This window comes from Sorex araneus, chromosome 4 (assembly GCF_027595985.1).
Source record: "Sorex araneus isolate mSorAra2 chromosome 4, mSorAra2.pri, whole genome shotgun sequence".
NCBI classification, from domain to species: Eukaryota; Metazoa; Chordata; class Mammalia; order Eulipotyphla; family Soricidae; genus Sorex; species Sorex araneus.
Window position 1 is genome coordinate 203,675,077 of NC_073305.1, and position 22,621 is coordinate 203,697,697.

At 42.8% G+C, this 22,621-nt stretch overlaps 1 protein-coding gene across 1 annotated transcript in view; it reads right to left on the bottom strand.

Annotated features, from left to right (window-relative positions):
- Positions 1-22,621, bottom strand: part of TPST1 (tyrosylprotein sulfotransferase 1) — a 78,085-nt gene that overhangs the window by 25,872 nt on the left and 29,592 nt on the right. The window contains exon 3 of the mRNA XM_004615917.2: positions 7,900-8,098. Within this exon, the coding sequence (XP_004615974.1) occupies positions 7,900-8,098 (199 nt within the window). The remainder of the gene's footprint in view (positions 1-7,899; positions 8,099-22,621) is intronic.

The window sequence follows — 22,621 nt, forward strand, 5'->3', positions numbered from 1 at the left end:
GATGTGCACTGGTGGAGGGCTGGGTGATCGATGATTGTATGACTGAAACTCAAACAGTCTCATGGTGACTATCTCATTGTAACTATCTCATGGTGATTAAAAAAATAATAAAATAATAATAAAATTAACATTCTGAATTAAAAAAAAAGTAATGCGGCGTTCATGCCCAATTCAACCAGCTTCATCAACACTATTTGATAATGCTATTTGATTTAATATTCTAACACCAATCCCACCACCATTACACCTTCCCACCACATTTTGGATGTTTTCATCCCAAATTCCAACCACTGCCATAAAACAGACCCACAATAATTTATTTTCTACTGTTTATTATGAATAAACTGCTGAAAATGCTCCAAAAAATTAAAAATATTTCTCCCTTGTCATGTAAAAAAAATCTTAGCAAACCAAATTCACTGATTTATTAAATGAATCATGAACCACAATCAATTGGGATTTATTCCAGGCAGGCAAGGATGGTTTTTGACTGTGTATATTGAACATCCTTCAATATACACCATTTAGACATAGACAGAACACATAAATGAAAGGTTAAAAACCTTAATAAATGCAGAGAAAGCATCCAACAAGATTTGTAAAAAATATACACACGCGTGAAAGGGTGTGTGTGTGTTCACGGGCTCTCTCCCGGCGACTTTCTCTCTCGCTGCCTGCTTTTGGTGCTCTCGAGCCCTGTGTATGGACCGAATCAGGATGGCTGTTGGCGATGGGCAGGCGAAGGAAGCACGAGGACCAAGCTGGTTGCTGATTAGCTGCCGTTTATTCAATCTCTTGTCTCTCCCATCTCACACACTCTTCCTTCCTAGCCCCTCATTCCTAGATCTTAGACGCCCTGACTCTGACTCTGACCTCTGGATTCTGACTCTGATTGCTTCTTGCTCCGGTGACTCCTTGACTCTCTTTTTCTGCCTCTTCTTCCCGTTCTCTGTTTCTTCTTCCCTGGATCTTGACTCTGACTCTCTCTGGACTCTTACAGTCTGAGTTTATACAGCAATCATGTAGGGTGGGGATACAAAGGTGGGGTTGAACATTAACAAATCAACAAAGAGAGATAAGGCCACTCCTCCAGGAGATTAACTCAAGGATAAAATCTCATCTAAGGAGATTACTCCAGATTACTAGGAGATCCGCTTAAGGGCAGGATCCCATCCAGGGTGTGTCACTTTCTTCTTTCCTGGCTAGTAATCCACTTAAATAGCTGAGTAAATTTACTTCTAATATTTCTAGCAATGTCATTCTGTATGAGCACAGTAAGAGATATATCAAATTTAAAGTTTGGTTCTTCCTGAGGACATCTCACTATATATTCCAGACCACAGTCCTCAGGCCAGGTTAGTCTTCCTAACCCCAGCAGGGTCCTAATCTCATCATTACTTTTGGATCATGAAAGCATTTATCCATGACCATGCTCTCAACTTATAGTTGAGTATTGTGGCGCTTTGGCCTGGCCCATTTCGATGCCAGCGTAGCTCACAGCTTGCTCTTGGGTCCATTCAGTCCCTCGTCGGGACCCTGCTTTTGGGGTGCTAGGAACTAAAGGCAACTGACTTGAGAAAGCAGATGCCCAGGAGTAAATATTATTTGGAGTCAATTAACTCCCAAGTTACAAAAGCATAACATTAACTGTCTTCCTGTGTCCATACAGAAAGCACATTGCTTTAAAGTAAACTATGCAAAAGACATAACTTACAATACAATTTCAGTGTCCTTAGAAAGATCTTATCTTACAAGCTAATGGAATCTGATTAGGGAAAAAGGTGATTAACTGGTTGGGTTAAACATAGCATAGTGGGTAGGGCGTTTGCCTTGCACGAGGCTGACCCAGGTTCGATTCCTCCATCCTTCTCGGAGAGCCAGGCAAGCTACCGAGAGTATCCTGCCCACAGGGCAAAGCCTGGCAAGCTAACCGTGGCGTATTCCATATACCAAAAACAGTAACAACAAGTCTCACAACGGAAATGGTGCCTCCTGGAGCAAATCGATGCAAATGGTGCCTGCTGGAGCAAATCAATGAGTAACGGAATAACAGTGACAGTAATAGTGACAACTGTTTGGGAAGGAGGGCGTAGAGAAGTTTACAGATAAACAAAGGAATGGGAGGACTGTGATGGGTGTAACCCGATATACCCAAGTTCTCTGCGGCAAGGCTGTTATCCTACAAAGATTCAATACCCATTTATGATTATAAATGCTCAACAAAATAGAGACTTGCCTCAATATAGCAAAGATAATATATTGTAAATGCATAGCTAACACCCTACTTAATAACAAGAAAACTGAATACCTTTCCTCTAAGATAAGCATAAGATAAGGATATTCACTCTCACTGCTATTATTAACTACACTACTGGAAGTTATAACACTAAGGATAAAAAGAGTAATAAATGGTTTTTGAATTGAAAAAGAAGCTAAATTATCACTACAGGAAACCCCAAAGGACTCCACCAGAAAAACTTTAAAAAACAATAAAGTGGCAGGCTACAAAATCAACACATCAAAATTTGTTGCATTTTTATGTGCAAATAATGTAAGAGCAAGCCTATTTACAATGGTGTAAGAAAAATATCAAATACCCAGAAAACAAGGAGGTAAAAGACTTATTTGCTGAAAACTCTATATACATCACTGTTAAAATAAATAGAGGGGCTGGAGTGATAGCACAGCGGGGAGGGCGTTTGCCTTGCATGCAGCCGACCCGGGTTCGATTCCCAGCATCCCATATGGTCCCCTGAGTACTGCCAGGAGTAATTCTGAGTTCAGAGCCAAGAGTTACCCCTGTGCATAGCCGGGTGTGACCCAAAAAGCAAAAAATAAATAAATAAATAAAAAATAAAATAAAATAAATAGAAGGTAAGACAAGGAAATGGAAACAAAATTCTTATTTATGGATTAGAAGGATTAATGTTAACAAGTGGCCATCTTACCAAAATCACTATACCAATTCAAGGCAATTCCCATAAAAATTCCTATGGCACTGTTCAAGAACATAAAACAAACACTTCTAAAATTCGGATTACAGAAACATAAAAGTTCCCAAACAGCTAAAGCAAAAAAATATGGGATATATCATATTACCTAACCTTAAAGTACACTATTAATCTATACTAATCAAAGTTGCATGGTACTGGAATAAAATCACTCTCCGACTAAAAGGAACAGAATCAAGAGCCAAAAGGGCAAAACTCAGACAGACAGTTAATTTATAACAAAAGAACTGGGTAAATTAAGTGGATAAAGAAGTTTGTCAGGGGCTGGAGAGATAGCACAGCGAGTAGGGCGTTTGCCTTGCACTCGGCCAACCTGGGTTCGATTCCCAGCATCCCATATGGACCCGCCCCCCAGCACCGCCAGGAGTAATTCCTGAGTGCATGAACCAGGAGTAACTCCTGTGAATCGCAGGGTGTGACCCGAAAAGAAAAATAAAAAAGAAGTTTCTTAAACAGTGCTCGGAAAACTGGTTAGATACATGCAAAAAAAAAATAAAACAAAAAAACAAAAACCACCAAGGGCTAGAGCGATAGCACAGCGGGTAGGGTGTTTGCCTTGCACGAGGCCGACCTGGGTTTGAATCCCAGCATCCCATATGGTCCCCTGAGCACCGCCAGGAGTAATTTCTGAGTGCAGAGCCAGAAGTAACCCCTGAGCACTGCCGGGTGTGACCCCAAAAGAAGAAGAAAAACAAAAAGACAAAAAAACACAAAAACAAAATAAAACTGGAAACCTATCTTACACCAAACACAAAAGTTAATTTTATCAGCACAGAACCAGGAGAAATCCCAGAGAGCCATTGGGTATGCTCCCCCAAATACATAAAAAGTTTAAATATTCAGACAAAGCATATTTCCTCATTATTAAAACCACTTTCCCCACTGAAGCTTTATCACTTTTCTTTTGTTTCCAGTGGAACTGTGTTGGCATCTCATTAATCCTCACATGTCATGGGAGAAAAGAGTATGGAAAGATCTATCCCATTTTATGCTACCTATTCGCCTCTTAATTAGTTTAACATGTTTTTTTAAAGTCAAGTTCCCTACTTTTTACTTGCTCTTATTGCTATAAAAATGACAAGCAATTTTCTATTCTAAATCATATTTTGTTAACTCAGTGCATTGCTTTTTGTGCTATTTTATTATGCTGTTTATATATGTAGATATATAAATTTATTGATTTATCTACATATTGTGAATTATAGAGTATTCTAGCCTCCACGTCACTGAATTAAAAGCTAAGTATTAGAGTTTTATGATTTTTGCATTTTTCTCACCAAAGCCTATGTTGCTTACAGTTTCTTTAAATAAAAACTTCATTCTCTATAACACATGACTACCACCTAATGTTTAGTAACATTTCTTCTCAGAATGAATCTTTATACTGTTACATATCTTGACCGTCATTAAATTAGATTTGAAGACAAAAAAAAAAGTTAATTTTAAATGAGCTAAAGCCCTCAAAATTTGGGGGACAGAGAAAGGTACAAGGCTAAAAGTTCATGTCTAGCACACAGTTGACCCTCGTTTGATCCCCCTCAGATATGGTCCCCGGAGCACTGCTGGGTGCAGCCCCAGAGATCCCTGAACACTTCTGGGTGTGAGTGTGGAGCCCCCTACGCCCTGCCAAGGTGGCCTGAGTGATATTCAGCACCAGAGGGCCTGAACAGCGCCACATCCTTGGGCCCTTGCCTTGAAACCTTGCCTAGTTGGCCAAGAAATACTGGGAGGGGTTCCCAGATCTCCTTAAGTACCACTAAGTGGCCCTTTCCAAAATATGAAAACAAAACAAAACAAAACAAAAATCTCTCAACATTGGACCCAAATCCAAAAAAATATATTTGGGAAAACATAAACAAAATTTTCATTAAACTGACCTCAGAGGAGTCTTCAATGACTCAACAGCATTAGCCAAAAAAACAAAAGCTCAAAATAAATAGGACTGTATCAAACTAAAAAGCCTTTGCACTTAAAAAAAATTGCCTAAAATAAAAGGATACCCTGCGGAATGGAAGTAAATACTCATTTCACATCGTAATTCTGATAAAGATACATAAAGTACTCGCAGAACTCAACACATAAAATAACCCCATGAAAACTATAGAAAAAAGAACTGAATAAACAACTTTCTAAAGAAGACATTTAGACGGCCAAGAGGGGTACTTTCAAAGACCTGTTCATTGTCACTGATTATTTTGCTTTGGGTCCACACCAAGCACTTACTCCTGGCTTGGCTTTTGAGACCAAATGGGGTTTGGAGTTGAACACAAGTTGGCTGTGTGCAGGTCAAGCGCCCGACCCACTGGACTATTGCTCCAGCCATCTTTGTCACTAATTGTTAGGGAAATGCATATCAAAACCTTCCACCACTTAGAATGACCTATATACAAAAGGTTGGAAGCAAACAATCAGTGCTTACACGGATGTGAAAAAGGAACCTTATTCACTGTTGGCGGAACTGTCATCTAGATCAGTCTCAGTGGAAAACAGCATGGAGACTTCTCAAAAATTTAAACTAAAACTATCATCTGACCCTGATGCTCCACTCCTTAATACCAATCCCAAGAACCAAGAGCATTAAAAAAAATAGTTGGAAATACATATATATACACCTACATTTATTTCAATAGCCATAATCTAGAAACAACCCAACAGCCCCCAAACAGATAAAGATATTTTGTTAGATATGTTCACAATGGAATAAGTGTATATCTATAAGAGAAGATGAAATTTTGCATTTTTCTACAATATGGATAGAATTATTAAGTAAAATTAAGTCTGTAGTAAAGAAGACAGATACCAAATGATCTCATTCACGCGTGCTCTATAAAGAAATACAGTAAGGGAATAGATAATGTTTAATGAAAACAAAGCCTTGGACCTGGTGACAATGGTGGAGAGGTGCTGGTACCTTGGTGTGTGGTGCCTAACCCTCCCCGTCATGGTCAGGGCTAACAGTAGAAGATCATTATCACCCAAGATTTTATATAAAAAGCTTTGAAGACAAGGGATTTGAGTTGAATTAAACCTATGAAAATTTCAAACACCAAAAAAAGATTATAGTTTGCATGCATTATAATGAAAGACTTAAAATGTGATTATAGCTGGCATTGTTCCTCAAAATTATGTCACTTTAGTGATAGAGAAGGGAAAAAAAGTCTGCCTCCCTATTGTGGTTTTGAAAAGCCTTTCAAAAGCCATAAAAATGTAAGTAATGTGACATGGCCTCAAAACCACACAGCATTCTTCCCAACTTACCATTTATTAAGCCAAACATAATCTAGAAGGGCAACACGTATGAAGAAAAAGTATAATGTCTATTGCCTGAAATACCTCTAAAAATCAGTTGCACTTAGACCTGGGTTTATAAAAACCATTTCCTTTATTGTAGAAAGGAGAAAACTACAAGTTAATAATCGTGAGAAATTATCAAGAAGTATATCAGTAGGCTAACTTGATACAAACTTCATCTTCAGCAGAACATAAAACTTTATTACACATGAAACATGTTTTAAAACTTAAGAGATAGCTCCTCAAAGAATATATACATGTAATACCTCGAAAAGGCTCAATCACATGAATCAATGACACCTGTATTTTATAAGATTTTAATAGTTTTTTTTTTTGCTTTTTGCTTTTTGCTTTTTGGGTCACACCCAGCGATGCTCAGGGGTTACTCCTGGCTTTGCACTCAGGAATTACTCCTGGCGGTGCTTGGGGGACCATATGGGATACCGGGGATTGAACCCGGGTCGGCCGAGTGCCAGGCAAACGCCTTACCCGCTGTGCTATCGCTCCGGCCCCAAGATTTTAATAGGTTTAACAGAAACTTGGCCAGAGAGGTGATACAGCAGGTAAGGCGCTTGCTGGTGCACAGCTGGCCTGGGCTCTACCTGCAGCACCACACATGACCCCTGAGCCACAATCTGGACTGATCTCTGAGCACAGGCCAGGAGTAAGCCTTGACCACTGCTGGGTGTGGGCCCAAAACCAAAAAAAAAAACAAAAAAAGTTATAAAAAATTATAATATTGTGATCAATGTTTACTTTTTCACTATCAAGAAATCATGTCTTAATCGATTATTTCACTGTCACTGTAATCCTGTTGCTCATCAATTTGTTCAAGTGGGCACCAATAATGTCTCCATTGTGAGACTTGTTACTGTTTTTGGCATGTGGAATATGCCACGGGTAGCTTGCCAGGCTCCGTCGTGCGGGCGAGATACTCTCGGTAGCTTGCTGGGCTCTGAGAGGGGCGGAGGAATCGAACCCGGTTAGCCGCATGCCAGGCAAACGCCCTACCCACTGTGCTATCGCTCCAGCCCAATAGAAACAATAAGCAAGAGAACTGGCTTACAGTAGGAAGCCGGCCACTGAAAGGTGGGGGAATGACAGGTCAGGGAAGGGTATAACCCAAGACTGGTGAGGGAAGTGATCACTCTGAGGGAGAACAGTGCTGAGCGTAGGTATAAACTGCCTGCCATAGAGGCAGGCTGGTAGAGGGAGGGAAACTGGGGACATTCTTGTCTCAGAGAGACAGTTCAGATGGACATGTGGTCCATCTGGGGTGAGCCCCACACCAAATGGTCCCCAGAACATTGAGAGCTGCAAGTTTGGAGGCCCCCAGCATCACTGGGGTAGTGCAGGGAATGCCTGAAACCATAGGCTCTCTGAACAGCCCTGCATCCGTGGACCCATATACAGGACCGTGTTCCATCAGCTGAGAATTATCGGGCAGGGCCCCTTGGCCTCCTAAGAACTGACTGGGAGTCTCCCTGCCACCAACAAAAAAATATCACATAAGCTGGGGATGCAGCTCACAGAGACTGAATGCATGTCCTTTGGGTTCAATCCTCGGTACAGCAAAACAAGACAAAACAAAACTTACCCTTCTGGTGTTTTCAAGGATTTTGGGATCAGGTTTTCCGTAGTTAGGGGGATTGGCATATGGGTCATATCCGAGTTTGGCGAGCATGGGTGCAATCGCTGCCATATCTTGTAAAACATCTGACGGTATCTTCCCAACCCACTTGGACAGAGCGGCCACATTGACCGGCTTGATGACCTGGTCCGTAGATCTCTCCACTCTGAAATAATGTAAGGTGAATAATTACTTGTTCAGAATACAAAAAAGTAGAGATAAGAGAACACCTGAAATTACTTCTGATAACTTTAAATGACGAGGTCAACACGATGAAGAGAGGCCATTAATTGCCCTCTTAACCCTATTTGGCAGACTGCATTTATATATTCTAAACATGACAGTAATTATTGGCAATCTCAGATTTCTAGAATAAATAAGAAGTGTCAGCTGAAAATATCAGCACAAAATGTTCTGACCTTTAACTGAAACATGCAGGATAAAAAATAAAGATAAGACTGCTTACGAAAGAGATGGAAAGGTCATATAGTGCACATAACTTGCGCGTGTGAAACCCTGGGTTTAATCTCCAGCACAACCAGGGGTAGCCCCGGTGTCCCCTGCAATCCTGAGCACCACCAGGGGTGTGTCCCGCCACCAAAGAAAAGAAAAAGTCAGTCGACTTTGAATACATAAAAAAACAAACTAGCATGATGAAACAATAAATCTTGAGCAGAGAGGGCAAGATATGTGATAAATCAAGTAGAGCAAAATGTTCATTATAGCTAGTGACTAAAATTTTTTCTATTATTTTCATATCCGATAAGTTTTCAAGATAAAAATACTGGAGGAAATAAACATCTAACCCATGATCCACTAAGAATGCAAAACATTTGTTTACGCTAACTTTCTGAAGAAATCACTTTTTTAAAGAAGAAAATGAAGTGATATGTATCACTTGTATCACTTGTCATTCCGTTGATCTTTGATTTGCTCGATCGGAGGCCAGTAACATCTCCATTCATCCCTGTCCTGTGCTAGTGTAGCCCAATGATATCTGCTCGCTCCAGGAATGGGAAGAGCCTCAAACCGTTCATTCAGGGTTTTGATGAAGAAGTCTGACCATCTCGTAGGTGGGCGGCCACACGGTCTTTTGATGTCCCGTGGAATCCAGTCAGTAATAGCTCTAGTCCATCGGTCGTCTCTGAATCGCATTACGTGTCCGGTCCATCTGATTTTTGACGCCTTGACAAACGAGACAGCCTCCCTGATTCTTTTTTTTTTTTTTTTTTTTGCTTTTTGGGTCACACCCAGCGATGCTCAGGGGTTACTCCTGGCTTTGCACTCAGGAATTACTCCTGGCGGTGCTTGGGGGACCATATGGAATGCCGGGGATCGAACCCGGGTCGGCCGCGTGCAAGGCAAACGCCCTACCCGCTGTGCTATCGCTCCGGCCCCAGCCTCCCTGATTCTTGATCATTGACGGAAGTTCGAACTCTGGATTCTTTCTTTCATTTGAGTGAAACGTGGTATTCCAAGCATAGCTCTTTCAATTCCTCTTTCGGATACCCCTTCTTTAAGAAGTGATATGTATGATTTTCTTTTAAAGATTAATTAATTTATTTTAGATGCCCAAATTGTTACTGGTAAGGTTTCATGCACAAAACTCCCAGTACCACACCATCCACCAACTCTCTGCTCCCCTCCACTATTTTCCTAGAGCCCCTTTCATCCCTAACAGACTCCCCACAGACACCAACTCCCTGCCCCAGTAAGTCCTACTGAAGACCAGTTCCTGGTATCTGTTGGTTTTGGGCATGGTTTAACACCCCTGCCATGTTTCTTTATATCCTGTTTATGAGAGTGATCATTCTGTCTGCCCCTCTACTTCTTTTTGTTTTTTCGGGGGGGGGGTGGCGGTGTGACACCTGGCGATGCTCAGGGCTCCTGGCTCTTCACTCGGGAATCACTCCTGCCAGTGCTCAGCGGACCATATGGGATGCCAGGGATCAAACACACTTTAGGCCACATGCAAGGCAAATGCCCTAGCCGCTGGACTATCGCTCTGGCCCCCTTGGACCACAGCTCTATACCTCTCTCCACCGGAGTTTCAGTGCCTACGATTTTCAGTACTGTAGAATAAGCATGTTCGACCACTTAACAGAAAATTAATTTTCACAAACATTTATTTTATTAAAAACTTCTATGCTTTAGTGTTTATATTTAGGGCTGGAGCAATAGCACAGCGGGTAGGGTGTTTGCCTTGCACGAGGCCGACCTGGGTTCGATTCCCAGCATCCCATATGGTCCCCTGAGCACCACCAGGGGTAATTCCTGAGTGCAGGGCCATGAGTAACCCCTGTGCATCACCGTGTGTGAACTAAAAAGCAAAAAAAAAATTTTTTAAAGACCTTTCAAATGAATTTGGAAATAAATCCTAAAAATCATAAAAAGTCCCCACTAATTCAAAAAAAATATATATGTACCCTTATGTCCATTGCATTGGTGTTTATAACCAAGACCTGGAGACTACCCAAATGTCCAACAACAGGTGAGTGGGATTAAATAAATTGTGGCATATACACACAGTGAAATATCACTCCGCTATAAGAAAAAGATGGAATCTTGTATTTCCCTTCAACGTCGATGAAACTGGAGGATACGAGTCAAGTGGGTGCGAAGAAGGAAAATGCCAGAGGATCCTGTTCCTAAGTAGAGTACAAAGAACCAATAGAAATAAAGCTGAGATACTGATGACAGGACTGAGAACTAAACTTGCCACGGGAGGCGGGAGAAGGGACCTAGAGACCGTGGTGGAAGGATATTGGCACTCTGCCAGTAGGTGTGGGACAGAAGCACTGGGAACACTACATACTATTAACACTTTTGATGCTATCACAATTTAAGTTGAGAGAAAAACAAACGTGGTCCAATTAGGTCCGTGTTTTGTTTTGAGGCCACACGGGCAACCGGCAGTGCTCAGGCGATGCTCCTGGTTCCGTGCTGAGAGGGGCCCAGCCCCTCAGCAGCGCTGAGGTTAGACACCCATGCCACATTCACTCACTGGAAACATCACGGCTTGGTTTGGTTCTATTATTCCATTCTTTATTAGTTACGACAGATCAATCTTGATTCATATGTGAGGAGGCTTCTTTATTTACTGAGAGTTGTCTCCTTAGAAAGGGTAAAAGGGGGCTGGAGCGATAGCATAGCGGTCGGGCGTTTGCCTTGCATGCAGCTGACCCAGGTTTGATTCCCAACATCCCATATGGTCCCCTGAGCACCGCCAGGAGTGATTCCTGAGTGCAGAGCCAGGAGTAACCCCTGTGCATCGCTGGGTGTGACCCCCCCCCTAAAAAAAGAAAAAAATTAGAAAGGGTAAAGGGGCTTTAATAGTAGTACTAAATCAGAGGTTCTTAGCAGTATAATTTGCTGAAAGCTAAGCTATGGCAAAACAAGAAATGTAACTCCCTAAGCTAAGATCACTGCAACATGTATTGTGTATACTATCTCAGTAACACCTTCAGAATATGTTCCACAAAGAGAAACTTCTTTTCCCTTTGTTTATGTCTTTCAAGTTCCTATAATTAGTTTCAGGCACATCACAAAAGGTCAACAAATATTTGTTAAATGTAATAATCAGAAAAATGTGTTTCAGATTCATCAATATCTGCATTTCTATGTTGAGATTAATAGCACAAAAAAAGAAACAATTTCTACTTTTCTCTATTTACCTGCCCTCTCCCCAATACAGTGGTCATGTTGAAGTGTTTTGTTGTTGTTGTTGTTGTTGTTGTTTTTCTTTTTGGGTCACACCCAGTGATACTCAGGGGTTTCTCCTGGCTCTACACTCAGGAATTACTCCTAGCAGTGCTTGGGGGACCATATGGGATGCTGGGGATCAAACTCGGGTCAGCCGCATGCAAGGCAAACACCCTCCCCGCTGTACTGTCCCTCCAGACCCCGTGTTGACACTTTTGTCACTCGGATCCTAGAACACTGTAGGATAAAAGCATTTCCATTACGGTTTTGTCTCTGTTTATTTTATTTTCTCTGTGTAGCAGCATGTTGGTGTTTGGCTAGTCTCACAGTCTTTGAAAGGAACACATTTTATTTCCCGATTTTTTTTCTTCTATTTTCCTTGGTTTGGGTGCCAAACCCAGTGGGGCTTGGAGGATCATGCAGTGCTGGAATTTAACCCACGCCTCCTGCATGCAAAGCTCCAGCTTGCTGAGCTATCTCTAAACCTTCCCAATTGTATTTATTTTTGATGGTCCACAACTAATTGTAAAAATGCTGGCTGTTTATTTCTCGAAAGTTCCCTCTTGCTTATTTTGCTTTGGTTCTCCAGCATAATTCAACAGGAAACAGTCCGTAATAACTCAAATGTTAAACATCACTAATAAAATGGCTAAATATAACTAATAATTTCTCATTCTAGACTCTAAGAACTAAGTTAAGCAAAGGAAAGTTAACCAAATTATGTAGTTTTTAGAATTTGACATATGTAAAATCAACATAACTAGAACAAAATTGGGTGATTAGCAGATTCACTTTATACCTAGATCTGGTATAGAGATCTTTTTTTTTGTGGTGATGGGGTTGGGGTGGGTGGGGAGGGTTGAATCATATCTGGTGGTGCCCAGGGACTACTTCTAGTTCTTTATCTTTGATTTGCACCACAAAGTTAGCTGTTTCTCCAAACATTTAAACTACCTTTTAAAAATGGAGCACAGGGGCCAGAGTAGTGGGTGGGGTACCTGCTTTGCATGCAGTAGACCCAGATTTGATCCCCAGTACCCTAGAAGATCCCTTGAGTCAGAAGGACAGAACAGATATAGAATGGCTGCATTTATTCGTGGAATATTTTTTAAAAAATAGTATCATTGTATCACTGTATTCCCATTGCTCATCGATTTGCTTGAGCAGGCACCGGTAATGTTTCCACTTGTTCCTGTTGCTTCCAGGGTCAGGGGAATGAGGCCCATTATTGTTACTGTTTTGGGCATATCGAATACGCCACAGGTAGCTTGCCAGGCTCTGCTGTGTGAGATTCTGCATCGCTCTCTTCCGGGAGCTTTGTTTTACAGTCTCTGGATCTTGGCCAATGATGAGATTACATGGCACAGGGGGAAGTTTGTGGGTGTGACTGCCAAGCTACTGGAAAACTGAGGACCTGGGTGGAGGAGGCCCAGTCCCAATCCAAGCAGGCTTGGAGATCTCAGTCACAGGTCCCACATACCTGGGTTCCTCTGTCAGTTTCTTCATGTGTGAGGCTCGTCTGAGCATGTGGAGAGTGACCTTGAGCATGGCTGCGGCTGGGTTCTGGAGGTTTTTGACTGCCGGGGCTCTGTTTGGGGCAGGGAGGGGAACTCAAACTGTCCTTCTATGAGGGGGCCCTGGTGAAGATAGCCTGGCATGGGGGCAAGAGATTCTGCATTGCTCTCTTCCAGGAGCTTTGTTTTATAGTCTCTGGATATTGGCCGTTGATGAAATTACATGGTGCCGAGGGCAGTTTGTGGGTGTGACTGCCAAGCTACTGGAAAACGGGGGATCTGGGTGAAGGAGGCCCAGTCCCAATTGGGGCAGGCTTGGAGATCTCAGCCAGGGGTCCCGCTTATCTGGTATAGTATGAAACTAATATCCAAAGCCAGTGAAAACAGGCCAGGAGGACTGGTCAATTGTTGGAAATTAGCATAAAGGTGTGGGAGATGGAGGGTAGTTAAGATAGAGGAGGGTTCATTATGACAATATTAGTTAAAAATAATCATTCTGGACAAAAACTGAGTGTTAAAAATAGGTAAAGGGATTACACAATAATCTTTTAGCATCTGTATTGCAAACCATAATGCCCAAAATGAGAAAGAGAGAGAGAGAGAGAGAGAGAGAGAGAGAGAGAGAGAGAGAGAGAAGAGAGGTGCCTGCCACTGAGGCAGGTGGCAGTGAGGAGAGTACTTGAAATGGTGGGAGGGAAACTGGGGACACTAGTACTGGGAAATTACATTGGTGAAGGAATCAGTGTTGGACCATTTTATGGAGTCAAACTTTTAACTGAGGGTGGCTTTGGGTGTGGATGTGGCCTCTGGAGCTTCTGGAAGTACAGGGAGGTTGGAGAAGGTAGCCCATGCCATCTCTGAGAAAGCCTAGAGATTGCAGTCTCTAGACCCACATACCTAAATTTTCAGCAGCTTAATTTCTGGATGACACTTAGTCCCAAGACAATGAAGTCTGGCTGGAGACATGGCAGTGATTTTGCAGTGTGGGAGGGAGTGGCTGCTGGGGTTCTGTTTGGGCAGACCCTGGGTTGGCCTGCCATCCTCCCGGCGCCTGGATGTTTCAGCCATGTGTGGGTGTCCGAAAGATTTTTGGCAGCTGTTTCAACTCTTTTGAAATTTATTTGAGTCTCTGGAGCAAGGCCAGTTGTAGGATGACATTGCTGTGTCCTTCCCCCCTTGCCACAAGGAGCTTAGACTTATCCCAGTAACACCCATCAAGGTGCTCCGGAGTCACTCCCATTCCTTTGTTTAGTTGTAATCACTTTTCTATGCTCTCTTCCCCAAAACAGTTCATCAGCTTTCCCCCCTAATCTGACTCTGTTAATTTTTAAGGTCAGACCTTTCTAGGACACTGAACCTTCTTATGTTAATATTGCCTTTCTCCTCTCCTTATGTCTTTTAAATAATTTACTTTAAAGCAATGTCCTTTTTGAATAGACACAAGACAATATTATGCTTTTGTAATTTGGGATTTAATTGGCTTCGAATATTATTCATTCCCAGGCATCTGCTTTCTCCACTTAAGCCTCAGTTGCACTCAGTTCCTAGCATCCCAAAAGCAGGATCCCAACGAGGGACCGGATGGACCCAGGGCAAGCAGTGAGTTATGTGCTACCCTGGCATCGAGATGGGCCTGGCCAATGTGCCTAATACTTAACTATAAGTTAAGAGCTTGGTCATGGACAAATGCTGTCATGATCCAAAAGTAACAACAAGACTAGGACCCTGCTAGGGATAGGAAAGACTAATCTGGTCTGAGCACTGCAGTCTGAGATTGAGATGGCCCCAGGAGAGCAATTCTATAAGCTTAATGTAATTCTTACTGTGTCCATACGAAATGATTAATATTGTGAATGCTTATATGTTTGCTGGACGAGGAGAGGAGAAACACACTCATGGGACTCTGCCCTTGGGTGGATCCTCTGCTGAATGAGAATCTGTCCTAGAGGCAGCATCCCCTGAGGGAAAAAACTTTACCCCTATAGATTATGACCACAACCCCCTCATGCTGGGGGGAATTTAACTAGGCTGTAAGAGTGGGTTGGGGGGCAAGATCCAGAGAGAGATCGAGAGCCAGGAGAGGAGCAGAGAGAGAGAATGAAATAAATGACAACTGATCGTGCAACCAGTCTGGCCTTCTTCTTTCCTTCGCCTGCCCTTGACCAACAGCGGCACACAGCAGCTCCAGAGCACCGAACGTGGGCGGTGAGACAGAGCCGCCCGGAGAGCCTGCGAACACACGCCCCTCCGTGTGCTTAGTTTTTTACAGCCAGTAGATGAGCTTACTTGGCACCAGAGGCAGTTCATGGGAATGACCGCTGGGGCTTCTGGAAGTACAGGGAAGAGATTGTTCGTGTCCAGACTTCTTTTTTTTTTTTTTTTTTTTTTGCTTTTTGGGTCACACCCAGCGATGCCCAGGGGTTACTCCTGGCTTTGCACTCAAGAATTACTCCTGGCAGTGCTTGGGGGACCATATGGGATGCCGGGGATCGAACCCGGGTCGGCCGCGTGCAAGGCAAACGCCCTCCCCGCTGTGCTATCGCTCCGGCCCCAGTCCAGACTTCTTTTTTAACATTTTTATTAAAAAAAATTTTTTAATAATGAATCACCGTGAGATACAGTTACATATTTACAAACTTCCGTGTTTGCATTTCAGTCATACAATGATCGAGTACCCATCCCCCACCAGTGCCCATTCTCCACCACCAATGATCCCAGTATCCCTCCCATCACCCCCATCTCGCCCCCGCCCCCGCCTCTGTGGCAGTGGTGTCCAGCCTTCTTAATATGTAATACAACTAGTAATATGGGCATCTTAAGTTGATGAAACACTCTAAAGACTTATATTTCTGTTATTTCTGGGTATTTAAAAACTTGTATCTGAAAATTTGCTCAAGTCCACTTGTTCAAAAAGAGTCAAAGGAATAGGTCTTAGACAGGTGCTCCAGACTCATTGTAAGACAAAAGTTTACGAAAATCCCTAAAAAAAATTCACAGCTTTAGCTTCCACTCAGCATCTTGAGGAATATTCTTATAGCCCTTAATATCTTTTCTCATGAACATTTAAACATTAGTTTTGGACTCCCAATATGTGGTAAAATGAATTCATCATTTATTTATCTTTTTCTTCCTTTTTTTTGGGGGGGGGTCACACCCGGTGATGCACAGGGGTTACTCCTGGCTCTGCACTCAGGAATCACCCCTGGCGGTGCCCAGGGGACCATATGGAATGCTGGGAATCGAACCCAGGTCAGCCACATGCAAGGCAAACGCCCTACCTGCTGTGCTATTGTTCCAGCCCCCTTATTTTATTTATTTATTTATTTAACTTTTTCTTTTTTTTAATTTATTTTTTAGGTAAAACTAATTCAAATTCCCCAAAATACATGAAATATTCCAGTAACAGACCGTAAAAATTTTGATACTGTGTAAATTTCTCTGCAGCATTCCTTACAGGTACATAAGTAGACTATCTTTACAACTCAATAAAGCAATGCTAAGGTAGATCAAACCTGTTATCCCTTTCAAATTCAACAACGAAATAGCCTGTGGCATCAGAATTGGGAAGCCCTCTCTAAAGCATTTTTTTGTTTGTTTGTTTTTTGGGTCACACCCAGTGATGCACAAGGGTTACTCCTGGCTCATGCACTCAGGAATTACTCCTAGCAGTGCTCGGGGGACCATATGGGATGGTACTGGTATTTGAACCTGGGTCGACCTCGTGAAAGGCAAACGCTCTACCCACTGTGCTATTGCTCCAGCCCCCTCTCTAAAGCATTTAATCTCACATCTGAGTCTGCCTAGATTGCCAAATTAATTCTCATATCGCACACAGACATGAAACCAACCCAAAAGGTCTGGTGCTAAATGACCTGTGACGACAAGTGGATGTGGCAAGTAAACATCAATCATGTAGAGTTCCGCCTAAATCAATATATTCAAGTACCTATCCATAGCTATTCTGATGCTATCCATGCCAAAGCCCACTTGAAAGAAAAAACCAGGACTACTATAGCCTACTGCCAGCATTTGCTGCATGGTTTTAAGTTAAGCACCAACAATGGCTCTCAAACAGAAATTTACAATTCTGGCACATTAAATTATACAGAATACTCTACAACTCACAAAACCAAGCAATAGCAGAAAGAGCCCATCAAACCAGAAAATCCTTCCTTAAAAAACAAGGAAGGGGGTAGATTCGAATAAGACAGCTGCCTGTGGACCAAAATATAACTGTGATTTAAATATATTATTTATTTGGGGGGGGGGGACTGGTTTTGGTTTTTGGTTTTGGTCTGCCTACAAAAACTCCACAGTATCAAAAAGCAAAACCACGCCCAGCTATGTCCAAGGCTTCCTCTTGGTTCTGTACTCAGGGATCATTTCTTTTGGGCTCAGGGGGCCAAATGGGGTGCCGGAGATCAAATCTGGGTCAGACATGTACAAGGCAAACACTTTATCTGCTGATCTATACCTCTGGTACCTTTAAAAAAAAATTTTTTTTTTGGTCACACCTGGTGATGCACAGGGGTTACTCCTGGCTCTGCACTCAGAAATTACCCCTGGCCGTGCTCAGGGGACCATATGGGATGCTGGGAATCGAACCCGGGTTGGCCGCGTGCAAGGCAAATGCCCTACCCGCTGTGCTATCACTCCAGCCCCAACCTTTAAAATTTTTTAAGTCTTGGCTCTTGAGGACTCTTCACAAAAACATGTACAATTCACCAAGAATTCACTCAAACCTAAAATTCCTTTAAAACCCTTGCTAGAAGATGGCTGGCAAGGACTGGGGGAATTAATAATGTAGAAGAGATAGTATGCTTGAATCTCAACAGGAAAACAACTGGGATGGCTCCCAGCGGGAAGGGCAAAAGCCTACGATGCGCTGGCACCAGAGGCAGACCACCCTCAGCCCTCTGAACGAGTCAACGGGACACCTCACACTGAAGGACTGACCCCAGGGCAACCAACTTCAAGGAAAAGAATCTTGTGGAGGCACAAAACCAACTAGAATTACGGCACCTAACATTACCTGGGAGCCCCAAGAGAGCGGGAGAGCAAGCGGAACTGATGCTTTCTAAAGTCAGGGAATACAAAGAGACCCCGAGTCGCCACCTACAAGTTGCCCCTCTGGCTACTGATCAAGCTGCTTAGCGGCCATGATCCCAGAAACTCAGAAACAAATCTCGGAACCCAGCAGCTTCTGGCAGAAATGCGTCCAGATTTCACATTAGGTTACCGGCGCAGGGCCAACCAGGTGGGAAAAGGTGCCGTTTCTCTGCCTATTCCCCCTGCTGGCTCGGTGGCCACCATCTTCCAGAGGCCAATGGACAATCAGGTATGAGCCAGCAGTGAGGAGACACATGGGGCCTCATAGATGGGGGTGGAGCCGGCCCAATCCCCCCCACCCCAACGAGACCCCGAGTCACTGCCCACGAACGGCCCCTCTAGCTACTGATCAAGCTGCTTAATGGCCACGACCCCAGAGACTCAAAAATAAATCTTGGAACCCAGCGACTTTTGGCAGAAATCTCTCCAGATTTCATTATTAAAATTTCAAAAATCCAAAATTGCACTACCGTGGCCGTGCGACATCATATGCTATTCATAATCAGCAAGAGAAAACAAACTGTTTAATGTTGCCTTTTCGGTAGGTCTGAGTGTTGGGGTCACTGTCTGTCATTGTCACTGTCATCCTGTTGCTCATCGATTTGCTTGAGCGGGCACTAGTAACGTCTCCATTGCGAGACTTGTTGTTACTGTTTTTGGCATATGGAACACGCCCCGGGGAGCTTGTCAGGCTCTGCCATGCGGGTGGGATACTCCCGGTAGCTTGCCAGGCTCTCCAAGTGGGGCAGAGGAACCGAACCTGGGTCGGCCATGTGCAAGGCAAATGCCCTACCTGCTGTGCTAAATCCCAAACAATAATGGTGGGTCTGGTGTCGAAATATTGAATGGAATCAAAGTAGAGAGAGAGTAATGTGGAAATCATCTGTCAAGTAGGGGGAGGGTGTGGGATGGGGGGTATACTGGGGCTTTTGGTGGTGGAAAATGCACTGGTGAAGGGATGGATGTTTCATCATTGTATGATTGAGACTTAAACCCAAAAGCTTTGTAACTGCTCTCAGGGTGATTCAATAAATAAATTTATTAAAAAAAAAAGTCAGGGAGTAACACCTAACATCCCAGCGCATCTATTTTCAGTCATGATAGGACTATTATACTTCACTGGCACATTCTCCTCAGCCAGCAGCCAGCATCTGCACTGATGTTTGATCTAATAAAACAGATTATGCAAACCACCTCCCAAGAACTGTTAACTCCAACTTCCATTGATAAAGTAAATCCTGACTCCACTGAAAGGAGTCCACTGTTGACTAGCTCAATGACAACATGTTCATATATCAATCTAGACATCTTTGTGACACTACTTCAATAAATGTGTTGAAGACTGCATTCCCTTATAATCAATCAACACCTCAAAGAAGAATAACATTTATGTGTAGCATTTCACCCAAATTTATCAAAAAAATTAACAGTGGTGATGTTTTATTATCTCAACAAATGAATGACATTCAAGAAGAAATCAAGAAGGCGTGACTGGGATTGGTGGAGTAACCTCAACCCCATGAAGCTAATATATTGGGATGCCATTCACAAACCGTGATACAAATCCTCTTAGTGATAATTTATTTTGATGTTAAGAGCCTGTTCCATGACCAGTGATGGCACCACTGCCTCCCAGCCCAACAGGCCCGCTCCTGGGAACCAAAGGCAACTTCAACCGCTGAAAATTTGCTTTATTGTGGTAAATCACCACATTCCTTTCATAACAAAATGGTTATAAAGTGCCAAAATTAGACAGAGTGAAGTAAGTCAAGCAGCAAAAGATATCACAGGATGGTTTCATGAATACATAGAATATAAACTAAAGCAAGTACACTGGCAAATTAAACAACAAAACTAACTCCTAGACTTGGTAAAACCTTTGGCACTAAATGAAGAGAATGAGGACAGCAAGAGGAATAGGTAGAAGGATCTTTTTATTGAGAAGATGGCACTGGACCTTTGATGTCAAGTGTGATGAGTCACACCCATACAGAAGTGGAAATCTATGTCCCTGAAATTTCATGGTATACTGTTAACCAATGATAAATCAGTTTTTTTAAAATCCAGCAAAATAAATAAATGCAACTAAGTCCCATGGTGGACACTAAGGATATAGAAGAAACTCTAATAAACTCCTGCTACATACAACCACTTTGGAAGACAGGTAATTTCTTTAAAATTTAAACATATAGTTACCATGTCATCCAGAAAATTTTTATCTTGTCCAAGAGAAATGACAGCATATGTCTACACAAGAATGTTTATAGCAGATTTATTTTTAATAGCCCCAAATTGGAACAAATTCAAATATACATCAACAAGCGAATAGATAAATTAATGTATGTCTGCACACTGTTACATCACTCAGCAATAACAAGGGAAGAACCACGATGCACACAACCTCCTGGCTCAATCTCAAAATATCAAGTATGACATGTAAGAGAAAGACATATACAAAAAAGAGTACATTCTGAATTATCCCATTTATAAGAAAAAGCTAGATGACATGGTCTACTCAATAGTGATAGAAGGCATATCGATCGTTGGCTGAAAGGAGGGACAAGGGCTATAAAGAGTGGACTGAGAGGGAGATAACAAAAGTTCATGAGGACACTTTCATGCATCTTCGATATATTTATGATACATATTTCATGGTCAAAACTTATCAAACCATACACTTTGAATATATTCATTTCACAGCATGTCTATTATACCTCAACAATGCTATTTGATCTCAGTTTACATACAGTCTCCAATGTGTCTCTGATCACCCCAACTGAATGCATGCTTTCTTCCGAATTCTTTCATAGCATTCCAGTCGATAATTACCCTTGTCCTCCTAGTTTTCTATAAGTCCTTAACTAGATCTGATTACAGGGAAAGAAGATGCCACTCTGAAAATAACCTAAGCAAGCAAGCAAAAAAAAAAAAAAGCTTGACTTTCACTGGTAACAAGTTATGGCAAGTAGAACTGTAAGAATACTTTTCATTGTTTGGAAATTTTGCATGTTATCCAGGGTCAAACACAGGCTGCACACAGGCAAGGCCTTATCACTTAGCCATGTCCCTGACCCTTAGAGACTGGATTTTAAAGAGTGTATGTGTGTCAGGACTGGAGTGATAGCACAGCGGGTAGGGTGTTTGCCTTGCACGTGGCCAACCCGGGTTCGAATCCCAGCATCCCATATGGTCACCTGAGTACCGCCAGGAGTAATTCCTGAGTGCAGAGCCAGGAGTGACCCCTGTGCATCGCCGGGTGTGACCCAAAAAGCAAAAAGAAAAAAAAAGAGTGTATGTGTGTGTGTCTGTGTGTGTGTGCGTGTGTGTGTGTGATAACCTGGGCAGCCTGGCGGGGGTCAGGTGATGGGACTCACCTATTCCCAGAGCCCTGGGAGCCAAAAGCCTCCAGAACTCAATCACCGCCATTCTCACACCCGATCTGCACAGACTCAGATGAGCTTCATTCATGACTGAACCTGCTGAAAAATTCCCATATATGCAGGTTTTGTGACCAAACTCTCCAGGCTCTCATGGAGTCAGGGATGGGCAACCTCCCCCCATCTCCTTGTTCTTCTGGGAACCTGGTGGTTCCCACACCCACAGAACTGCCTCTGGCACCATATAGGTTCACTAACAGCCATGATCCAAAGGCTCACAAATAAATCTTGGAAGAGATCCACAAGATCAACAAGCTGCAGAGATGCCTCGGGACTCCAAAGTTGAAAAGTTCACTCCAGCTGTATCACTGTCACCGTCCTTCATCGATTTGCTCAAGTGGGCGCCAGTAACATCTCCATTCCTCCCAACCCTGAGATTTTAGCAGCCTCTCCTTACTCGTCTTTCCCAATAACTGAAGGCTCTTTCAGGGTCAGGGGAATGACACCTATAATTGTTACTGTATTTGGCATATCAAATACGCCACGGGTAGCTTGCCATGCTCTGCCGTGCGGGAATACATACAAAGGTATATGTGCATCAAATAGTACAAAGAGTATTTTCACATTTACTCTGCATCTAATACCTTTGTTATTGTTTATTTTTCTTGCAGGTCAAATCCAGGCCTCGTTCAAAGAGTGTGTTCTACCACTGAGCTACATTCCCCAGTCTACACCATGGTTTATTCTAGTTTTATTTTGGACAAGCCAATTTAGCAGTGATGGGGGTGATACTTGGGATATTTGCTCAGGCAGTGGGGACCTAACATCTATGAGGCTTGGGGCCAGCAGTACTGAGGGCTCCCCCTGGTGGTTATACTTGGTGGTAGCAAAGAGGTCAAGCAGCGCCGGGAATAAAACTCGGGGCCTTTGTTCCAGTAATTAAACTTTGTCCAGGCATTCACTCCAATCCTGGCGCCATCTCCCTAG